At 44.4% G+C, this 12,161-nt stretch overlaps 1 protein-coding gene across 1 annotated transcript in view; it reads right to left on the bottom strand.

The window, feature by feature from the left end:
• Nucleotides 1-12,161, bottom strand: part of tmem237a (transmembrane protein 237a) — a 57,648-nt gene that overhangs the window by 28,542 nt on the left and 16,945 nt on the right. The window contains exons 2-3 of the mRNA XM_055871908.1: nt 11,807-11,881; nt 10,176-10,334 (exon numbers count right to left, since the gene is read on the bottom strand). Coding sequence (XP_055727883.1) covers nt 10,176-10,334; nt 11,807-11,876 — 229 coding nt within the window. The 5' untranslated portion in view covers nt 11,877-11,881. The remainder of the gene's footprint in view (nt 1-10,175; nt 10,335-11,806; nt 11,882-12,161) is intronic.

The following is a 12,161-nucleotide window of genomic DNA, read 5'->3' as shown; positions in this document are numbered from 1 at the left end:
CATTCTAAACAGACCACCTGGGAAAACACCATTCTAAACAGCCCACCTGGGAAAACACCTGGGAAAACACCTGGGAAAACACCATTCTAATCAGCCCACCTGGGAAAACACCATTCTAAACAGACCACCTGGGAAAACACCATTCTAAACAGCCCACCTGGGAAAACACCTGGGAAAACACCTGGGAAAACACCATTCTAAACAGCCCACCTGGGAAAACACCATTCTAAACAGACCACCTGGGAAAACACCATTCTAAACAGCACACCTGGGAAAACACCATTCTAAACAGCCCACCTGGGAAAACACCATTCTAAACAGCCCACCTGGGAAAACACCTGGGAAAACACCTGGGAAAACACCATTCTAAACAGCACACCTGGGAAAACACCATTCTAAACAGACCACCTGGGAAAACACCATTCTAAACAGCACACCTGGGAAAACACCATTCTAAACAGACCACCTGGGAAAACACCTGGGAAAACACCTGGGAAAACACCTGGGAAAACACCATTCTAAACAGACCACCTGGGAAAACACCATTCTAAACAGACCACCTGGGAAAACACCTGGGAAAACACCTGGGAAAACACCATTCTAAACAGCACACCTGGGAAAACACCATTCTAAACAGCCCACCTGGGAAAACACCATTCTAAACAGACCACCTGGGAAAACACCATTCTAAACAGACCACCTGAGAAAACACCATTCTAAACAGCCCACCTGGGAAAACACCATTCTAAACAGCACACCTGGGAAAACACCTGGGAAAACACCTGGGAAAACACCTGGGAAAACACCATTCTAAACAGCCCACCTGGGAAAACACCATTCTAAACAGCCCACCTGGGAAAACACCATTCTAAACAGCCCACCTGGGAAAACACCATTCTAAACAGCACACCTGGGAAAACACCTGGGAAAACACCTGGGAAAACACCTGGGAAAACACCATTCTAAACAGAGCACCTGGGAAAACAACATTCTAAACAGACCACCTGGGAAAACACCTGGGAAAACACATTCTAAACAGCACACCTGGGAAAACACCATTCTAAACAGCCCACCTGGGAAAACACCATTCTAAACAGCCCACCTGGGAAAACACCATTCTAAACAGCACACCTGGGAAAACACCATTCTAAACAGCCCACCTGGGAAAACACCATTCTAAACAGCCCACCTGGGAAAACACCTGGGAAAACACCTGGGAAAACACCTGGGAAAACACCATTCTAAACAGCACACCTGGGAAAACACCTGGGAAAACACCATTCTAAACAGCCCACCTGGGAAAACACCATTCTAAACAGCCCACCTGGGAAAACAACATTCTAAACAGCCCACCTGGGAAAACACCATTCTAAACAGCACACCTGGGAAAACAACATTCTAAACAGCCCACCTGGGAAAACACCATTCTAAACAGCACACCTGGGAAAACACCTGGGAAAACACCATTCTAAACAGCCCACCTGGGAAAACACCTGGGAAAACACCTGGGAAAACACCTGGGAAAACACCTGGGAAAACACCTGGGAAAACACCATTCTAAACAGCCCACCTGGGAAAACACCATTCTAAACAGACCACCTGGGAAAACACCATTCTAAACAGCCCACCTGGGAAAACACCTGGGAAAACACCTGGGAAAACACCATTCTAAACAGCCCACCTGGGAAAACACCATTCTAAACAGACCACCTGGGAAAACACCATTCTAAACAGCCCACCTGGGAAAACACCATTCTAAACAGACCACCTGGGAAAACACCATTCTAAACAGCCCACCTGGGAAAACACCTGGGAAAACACCTGGGAAAACACCATTCTAAACAGCCCACCTGGGAAAACACCATTCTAAACAGACCACCTGGGAAAACACCATTCTAAACAGCCCACCTGGGAAAACACCTGGGAAAACACCTGGGAAAACACCATTCTAAACAGCCTACCTGGGAAAACACCATTCTAAACAGACCACCTGGGAAAACACCATTCTAAACAGCCCACCTGGGAAAACACCTGGGAAAACACCTGGGAAAACACCATTCTAAACAGCCCACCTGGGAAAACACCTGGGAAAACACCTGGGAAAACACCATTCTAAACAGCCCACCTGGGAAAACACCATTCTAAACAGACCACCTGGGAAAACACCATTCTAAACAGCCCACCTGGGAAAACACCTGGGAAAACACCTGGGAAAACACCATTCTAAACAGCCCACCTGGGAAAACACCATTCTAAACAGACCACCTGGGAAAACACCATTCTAAACAGCCCACCTGGGAAAACACCATTCTAAACAGCACACCTGGGAAAACACCATTCTAAACAGACCACCTGGGAAAACACCTGGGAAAACACCATTCTAAACAGACCACCTGGGAAAAAACCATTCTAAACAGCACACCTGGGAAAACACCATTCTAAACAGACCACCTGGGAAAACACCTGGGAAAACACCTGGGAAAACACCATTCTAAACAGACCACCTGGGAAAACACCATTCTAAACAGACCACCTGGGAAAACACCTGGGAAAACACCTGGGAAAACACCATTCTAAACAGCACACCTGGGAAAACACCATTCTAAACAGCCCACCTGGGAAAACACCATTCTAAACAGACCACCTGGGAAAACACCATTCTAAACAGACCACCTGGGAAAACACCATTCTAAACAGACCACCTGGGAAAACACCATTCTAAACAGCACACCTGGGAAAACACCTGGGAAAACACCTGGGAAAACACCTGGGAAAACACCATTCTAAACAGCCCACCTGGGAAAACACCATTCTAAACAGCCCACCTGGGAAAACACCATTCTAAACAGCCCACCTGGGAAAACACCATCCTAAACAGCACACCTGGGAAAACACCTGGGAAAACACCTGGGAAAACACCTGGGAAAACACCATTCTAAACAGAGCACCTGGGAAAACAACATTCTAAACAGACCACCTGGGAAAACACCTGGGAAAACACCTGGGAAAACACCATTCTAAACAGCACACCTGGGAAAACACCATTCTAAACAGCCCACCTGGGAAAACACCATTCTAAACAGCCCACCTGGGAAAACACCATTCTAAACAGCACACCTGGGAAAACACCATTCTAAACAGCCCACCTGGGAAAACACCATTCTAAACAGCCCACCTGGGAAAACACCTGGGAAAACACCTGGGAAAACACCTGGGAAAACACCATTCTAAACAGCACACCTGGGAAAACACCTGGGAAAACACCATTCTAAACAGCCCACCTGGGAAAACAACATTCTAAACAGCCCACCTGGGAAAACACCATTCTAAACAGCACACCTGGGAAAACAACATTCTAAACAGCCCACCTGGGAAAACACCATTCTAAACAGCCCACCTGGGAAAACACCATTCTAAACAGCACACCTGGGAAAACACCTGGGAAAACACCATTCTAAACAGCCCACCTGGGAAAACACCTGGGAAAACACCTGGGAAAACACCTGGGAAAACACCATTCTAAACAGCCCACCTGGGAAAACACCATTCTAAACAGACCACCTGGGAAAACACCATTCTAAACAGCCCACCTGGGAAAACACCTGGGAAAACACCTGGGAAAACACCATTCTAAACAGCCCACCTGGGAAAACACCATTCTAAACAGACCACCTGGGAAAACACCATTCTAAACAGCCCACCTGGGAAAACACCTGGGAAAACACCTGGGAAAACACCATTCTAAACAGCCCACCTGGGAAAACACCATTCTAAACAGACCACCTGGGAAAACACCATTCTAAACAGCCCACCTGGGAAAACACCTGGGAAAACACCTGGGAAAACACCATTCTAAACAGCCCACCTGGGAAAACACCATTCTAAACAGACCACCTGGGAAAACACCATTCTAAACAGCCCACCTGGGAAAACACCTGGGAAAACACCTGGGAAAACACCATTCTAAACAGCCTACCTGGGAAAACACCATTCTAAACAGACCACCTGGGAAAACACCATTCTAAACAGCCCACCTGGGAAAACACCTGGGAAAACACCTGGGAAAACACCATTCTAAACAGCCCACCTGGGAAAACACCTGGGAAAACACCTGGGAAAACACCATTCTAAACAGCCCACCTGGGAAAACACCATTCTAAACAGACCACCTGGGAAAACACCATTCTAAACAGCCCACCTGGGAAAACACCTGGGAAAACACCTGGGAAAACACCATTCTAAACAGCCCACCTGGGAAAACACCATTCTAAACAGACCACCTGGGAAAACACCATTCTAAACAGCCCACCTGGGAAAACACCATTCTAAACAGCACACCTGGGAAAACACCATTCTAAACAGACCACCTGGGAAAACACCATTCTAAACAGCACACCTGGGAAAACACCATTCTAAACAGACCACCTGGGAAAACACCATTCTAAACAGCACACCTGGGAAAACACCATTCTAAACAGACCACCTGGGAAAACACCTGGGAAAACACCTGGGAAAACACCTGGGAAAACACCATTCTAAACAGACCACCTGGGAAAACACCATTCTAAACAGACCACCTGGGAAAACACCATTCTAAACAGACCACCTGGGAAAACACCATTCTAAACAGACCACCTGGGAAAACACCATTCTAAACAGACCACCTGGGAAAACACCATTCTAAACAGCACACCTGGGAAAACACCTGGGAAAACACCTGGGAAAACACCTGGGAAAACACCTGGGAAAACACCTGGGAAAACACCATTCTAAACAGCCCAACTGGGAAAACACCATTCTAAACAGCCCACCTGGGAAAACACCATTCTAAACAGCCCACCTGGGAAAACACCATCCTAAACAGCACACCTGGGAAAACACCTGGGAAAACACCTGGGAAAACACCTGGGAAAACACCATTCTAAACAGAGCACCTGGGAAAACAACATTCTAAACAGACCACCTGGGAAAACACCTGGGAAAACACCTGGGAAAACACCATTCTAAACAGCACACCTGGGAAAACACCATTCTAAACAGCCCACCTGGGAAAACACCATTCTAAACAGCCCACCTGGGAAAACACCATTCTAAACAGCACACCTGGGAAAACACCATTCTAAACAGCCCACCTGGGAAAACACCATTCTAAACAGCCCACCTGGGAAAACACCTGGGAAAACACCTGGGAAAACACCTGGGAAAACACCATTCTAAACAGCACACCTGGGAAAACACCTGGGAAAACACCATTCTAAACAGCCCACCTGGGAAAACAACATTCTAAACAGCCCACCTGGGAAAACACCATTCTAAACAGCACACCTGGGAAAACAACATTCTAAACAGCCCACCTGGGAAAACACCATTCTAAACAGCCCACCTGGGAAAACACCATTCTAAACAGCACACCTGGGAAAACACCTGGGAAAACACCATTCTAAACAGCCCACCTGGGAAAACACCTGGGAAAACACCTGGGAAAACACCTGGGAAAACACCTGGGAAAACACCATTCTAAACAGCCCACCTGGGAAAACACCATTCTAAACAGACCACCTGGGAAAACACCATTCTAAACAGCCCACCTGGGAAAACACCTGGGAAAACACCTGGGAAAACACCATTCTAAACAGCCCACCTGGGAAAACACCATTCTAAACAGACCACCTGGGAAAACACCATTCTAAACAGCCCACCTGGGAAAACACCTGGGAAAACACCTGGGAAAACACCATTCTAAACAGCCCACCTGGGAAAACACCATTCTAAACAGACCACCTGGGAAAACACCATTCTAAACAGCCCACCTGGGAAAACACCTGGGAAAACACCTGGGAAAACACCATTCTAAACAGCACACCTGGGAAAACACCATTCTAAACAGACCACCTGGGAAAACACCATTCTAAACAGCACACCTGGGAAAACACCATTCTAAACAGACCACCTGGGAAAACACCTGGGAAAACACCTGGGAAAACACCATTCTAAACAGACCACCTGGGAAAACACCATTCTAAACAGACCACCTGGGAAAACACCTGGGAAAACACCTGGGAAAACACCATTCTAAACAGCACACCTGGGAAAACACCATTCTAAACAGCCCACCTGGGAAAACACCATTCTAAACAGACCACCTGGGAAAACACCATTCTAAACAGACCACCTGGGAAAACACCATTCTAAACAGCACACCTGGGAAAACACCATTCTAAACAGCACACCTGGGAAAACACCTGGGAAAACACCTGGGAAAACACCATTCTAAACAGCGCACCTGGGAAAACAACATTCTAAACAGACCACCTGGGAAAACACCTGGGAAAACACCTGGGAAAACACCTGGGAAAACACCATTCTAAACAGCGCACCTGGGAAAACACCATTCTAAACAGCCCACCTGGGAAAAAACCATTCTAAACAGCCCACCTGGGAAAACACCATTCTAAACAGCACACCTGGGAAAACACCATTCTAAACAGCACACCTGGGAAAACACCTGGGAAAACACCTGGGAAAACACCTGGGAAAACACCATTCTAAACAGAGCACCTGGGAAAACAACATTCTAAACAGACCACCTGGGAAAACACCTGGGAAAACACCATTCTAAACAGCCCACCTGGGAAAACACCATTCTAAACAGCACACCTGGGAAAACACCATTCTAAACAGCCTACCTGGGAAAACACCATTCTAAACAGCCCACCTGGGAAAACACCATTCTAAACAGCACACCTGGGAAAACACCATTCTAAACAGCCCACCTGGGAAAACACCATTCTAAACAGCCCACCTGGGAAAACACCTGGGAAAACACCATTCTAAACAGACCACCTGGGAAAACACCATTCTAAACAGCACACCTGGGAAAACACCTGGGAAAACACCATTCTAAACAGCCCACCTGGGAAAACAACATTCTAAACAGCCCACCTGGGAAAACACCATTCTAAACAGCACACCTGGGAAAACAACATTCTAAACAGCCCACCTGGGAAAACACCATTCTAAACAGCCCACCTGGGAAAACACCATTCTAAACAGCACACCTGGGAAAACACCTGGGAAAACAACATTCTAAACAGCCCACCTGGGAAAACACCTGGGGAAAACACCATTCTAAACAGCACACCTGGGAAAACACCATTCTAAACAGGGTTCTACAGCTGCACCATCGAGAGCATCCTGACCGGTTGCATCAACCCCTGATATGGAAACTGCTCGTCATCCGACCGTAAGGCTCTACAGGGGGTAGTGCATACAGCCCCCAGTACATCACTTGGGCCAAGCTTCCTGCCATCCAGGGCCTATATACTAGGCAGTGTCAGAGGAAGGCCCAAAAAATGGTCAAAGACTCCAGCCACCTTCTCTCTGCTACCGCACAGAGCACCAAGTCTAGGTCCACAAGGCTCCTTAACAGCTTCTACCCCCAAGCCATAAGACTATTTACATTGACCCCCCCTCCTCCTTATTTCTACACTGCTGCTACTCGCTGTTTGTTATCAGTGCATAGTCCCTTCACCCCTACCTACATGTACATATTACCTCAATTACCTGGACCCAGCACACCGGTAAATCTTCTCTTAACTCTCATTTTCTTAAAACTGCATTGTTGGTTAAGGGCTTGTAAGTAAGCATTTCACGGCGCATGTGACAAATAACATTTGATTTGATAGGCTATGACTTCTATGAGGTAATTTCTTTAGCCGGCAATGAGATCAAAGGGCTGGTGATCTCACATTAGTTGACTTTTAGCTTCGAGATTTTCAACATTTTAATTCATATTTTTATGATTTTGAGAAACTGAACGGTAGAACCGGTTAGGATAAATTGTAAGCTTCCCCAAACTCACCCTCCGCCTTTGAAGTCTTTATAAAATAATTTGCCTCCCCATTTCGCTGGTTGGATTCTTACTACAGGCTACTTTGATGCGAGGTAAGACATGCCTCATAATATGGAATAAAACATTCATCCCTACTGCCTCCAGCTGACGTTGTAAAGCGGTGAGTGACTCGCCGATAGCCTGTTGCCTGAAATGGGAATGGGAGGCATGCTTCAATGAACAGTTTGAGAAATAAAAATAGATATTTTTAATCGTGCACCAAAACAGTTTTCAAACGCCGGTGCTTTTAGAATGATTTGCACAATGAATGGTCTTGTAAAAGCTCATGGTTTATGTAGGAGACATCTATCATGGTGGGGCTACCATAAAAAACAATTGAGGAAAACACATCCCATTTTAACATTAAAATAGCTGTTCTATCATTCAGTCTACAGTAGCAGTCAATGTGTGGTGTTCAATGTAGGACCTACATTCTACGAGACTTGAAAAAACATGCAGGCCTTGACATTAACCTGTTTATCCACCTGTCCTTCAGACAAGCAGGTGACTGGACATGTTGTCTGAGGCAAGAAACCACTTTACAAAATAAAATGTCTTGTTATTCCCATACCATTATTACAGAGAATCAGACAAATAATGCTACTCTCTGCAGGCAGAACCTAGGGTAACAGAACCTAGGGTAACAGAACCTAGGGTAACAGAACCTAGGGTAACAGAACATAGGGTAACAGAACCTAGAGAAACAGAACCTAGAGTAACAGAACCTAGGGTAACAGAACCTAGGGTACTAAGGTAACAGAACTAGAGTAACAGAACCTAGAGTAACAGAACCTAGAGTAACAGAACATAGAGAAACAGAACCTAGAGAAACAGAACCTAGGGTAACAGAACCTAGGGTACTAGAGTAACATAACCTAGAGTAACAGAACATAGAGAAACAGAACATAGAGTAACAGAACCTAGAGTAACAGAACATAGAGAAACAGAACATAGAGTAACAGAACCTAGGGTAACAGAACCTAGAGTAACAGAACCTAGGGTAACAGAACCTAGGGTACTAGAGTAACAGAACCTAGAGTAACAGAACCTAGAGAAACAGAACATGGAGTAACAGAACCTAGGGTACTAAGGTAACAGAACTAGAGTAACAGAACCTAGAGTAACAGAACCTAGAGTAACAGAACATAGAGAAACAGAACCTAGAGTAACAGAACCTAGGGTAACAGAACCTAGGGTACTAGAGTAACATAACCTAGAGTAACAGAACATAGAGAAACAGAACATAGAGTAACAGAACCTAGAGTAACAGAACATAGAGTCACAGAACCTAGGGTAACAGAACCTAGGGTAACAGAACCTAGAGTAACAGAACCTAGGGTAACAGAACCTAGGGTACTAGAGTAACAGAACCTAGAGTAACAGAACATAGAGAAACAGAACATAGAGAAACAGAACCTAGGGTACTAGAGTAACATAACCTAGAGTAACAGAACATAGAGAAACAGAACATAGAGTAACAGAACCTAGAGTAACAGAACATAGAGAAACAGAACCTAGAGAAACAGAACCTAGAGTAACAGAACCTAGGGTAACAGAACCTAGGGTACTAGAGTAACAGAACCTAGAGTAACAGAACCTAGAGTAACAGAACCTAGAGTAACAGAACCTAGGGTAACAGAACCTAGGGTACTAGAGTAACAGAACCTAGAGTAACAGAACCTAGAGTAACAGAACATAGAGAAACAGAACCTAGAGTAACAGAACCTAGGGTAACAGAACCTAGGGTACTAGAGTAACAGAACATAGAGTAACAGAACTAGAGTAACAGAACCTAGGGTAACAGAACTAGAGTAACAGAACCTAAGGTAACAGAACATAGAGTAACAGAACATAGAGTAACAGAACCTAGGGTAACAGAACCTAGAGTAACAGAACCTAGAGTAACAGAACCTAGAGTAACAGAACCGAGGGTACTAGGGTAACAGAACTAGAGTAACAGAACCTAGAGTAACAGAACATAGAGTAACAGAAGATGGAGAAACAGAACAGAGTAACAGAACATAGAGTAACAGAACATAGAGTAACAGAACCTAGGGTAACAGAACCTAGGGTAACAGAACCTAGGGTACTAGAGTAACAGAACCTAGAGTAACAGAACGTAGCGTAACAGAACCTATAGTAACAGAACCTAGGGTAACAGAACCTAGAGTAACAGAACCTAGAGCTAGAGTAACAGAACCTAGGGTAACAGAACCTAGGGTAACATAATCTAGGGTAACAGAACCTAGAGTAACAGAACCTAGAGTAACAGAACCTAGAGTACCTTGGGTCTGAGCTTTCTTTTTCTTCTTCCTCTTCTGTGGTGGGACTTCCTGTGGTTCAGGGGTCAGAGGGACCGTCTCTGACTGCCTCCTGCTGGCCAGTCCCTCCATCTCAATCCCTGGCTCTGGAGGGCTGCCTGGGTAGCAGACAGCAGAACACCCTGAGGAGGATACTTCATTCAGTACACAGACATGAGTTGGCAAACCAGTAAAGTAGCAGAATTGTGAAAACTTTTAGGATTTTATGGAATTTTCATAACATGTAAAGTAAAAAAATATATAATTCTACATTAATATTAATATTGAAAATAGAATGACAAAGCAGTAAAACATTATCCTAAATATAAACAATCTATTTAGTGAATACGGTTCATGTTTAATATGTTTAAGCATCAAGTATCATATCAATGTTTACACACTTTAATTTATTTTAACTCGTATGTGTGTTGATGATCAGTTTTTGCTGGTGTCAATAGTTGGAGGAGTTCAGAGTTCATTGTAAATGATGTCATCCCCAGCAAACCGGGAACATTCCCATGACATTAGTTAAGATTCCCATTTAAGTTCTAGTTAGGGTTTTATGTAACATTGGGATGATAACATAATTTATATAAGAATATATATGTTTTATGATTTACACCAAGGCTGCCCAACCCTCTTCCTGCCCAACCCTCTTCCTGCCCAACCCTCTTCCTGCCCAACCCTCTTCCTGCCCAACCCTCTTCCTGCCCAACCCTCTTCCTACCTTCCTGTGGGTTCTCAGTCCAACCCTAATTTAACACACCTGATTCTACTAATTAGCTGCTTAACTAGCTAAATCAGACATGCTAAATTAGTGTTGGACTGAAAACCTACAGGACAGTAGATCACCACCCCTACCTTCACAACACAACTGATAGGCTCACGAATTAACTTTTAACAAGGCAAGTTCCAGGTGACTACCTCATGAAACTGGTTGAGAAAAAGCCAAGAGTGTGCAAAGCTCTCATCAAGGCAAAGGGTGGCTACTTTGAAGAATCTAAAATATATTCTGATTTGTTTAACACTTTTTTTGGTTACTACATGATTCCATATGTGTTATTTCATAGTTTCGATATCTTCACTATTATTCTACAATGTAGAAAATAGTAAAAATAAAGAAATAACCCTTGAATGAGTAGGTGTGTCCAAGCTTTTGACTGGTACTGTACGTTAACAATGACAAGCCACCAGGTACAGATAACCTTGAAGGGACACTATTGAGAATGGTAGCAGACTGTTATCACCCCTAGTTGCTATATCTTTAACCAAAGCCTAAAGGAGTGTGTCCCCACAGGAAGTTAAAGTAATTAAAGTGCCTGAAAATAGTAAAGCACCCTTTGCTGACTAATAGCCGTCCAATCAGATTGCTTCCTGCTGTTGGAGAGAATTGTCTTTGACCAAATGCAATGCTATTTTTTTTTTCAGAGAACAAGTTACCTACTTACTTTCAACATAGAGAAAGGCCACTCAACTTGTACTGCACTGACTCAGATGACTGATTGGTTAAAAGCTCTTTTTTTTTAACCAAAACAGAGGCGGGGATGTCCACTTTGTTATCGTTTGAAATGCAGATTGGGCCTTTAAGCATAGTATGTATTCCTTATCAGCCCACCTTCTGGGTCCTCCACGTCACCCGCTTCCTTCTTCCATTTCTTCTTCTTGGTTGATTTGGTGATTGGCATCACGTCTGGACGGATCAATCAAACAATTAAGTTCATTGATCAAACTTTGAATAAGGTTTTTAGAGTAGCTATCGCTCATTAACATACCTAGATAAGGTATCTGAGGGCAGTGGTACAGTAGACCTTGCAGACACCTGAACAGACTTAACAAATGTCTATGCAGTCAATCTACATTGAGTGTACAAAACATTAGGAACACCTTCCTAATATTGAGTTGAACCCCCCCTCCCCTTTGCCCTCAGAACAGCCTCAGTTCGTCGGGTCATGGACTCTACAAGGTGTCTA

This window comes from Salvelinus fontinalis, chromosome 19 (genome assembly GCF_029448725.1).
Source record: "Salvelinus fontinalis isolate EN_2023a chromosome 19, ASM2944872v1, whole genome shotgun sequence".
NCBI lineage: Eukaryota > Metazoa > Chordata > Actinopteri > Salmoniformes > Salmonidae > Salvelinus > Salvelinus fontinalis.
The sequence above is the reverse complement of the archived record's forward strand: the minus strand, read 5'-3'. Positions and strand labels throughout refer to the sequence as shown.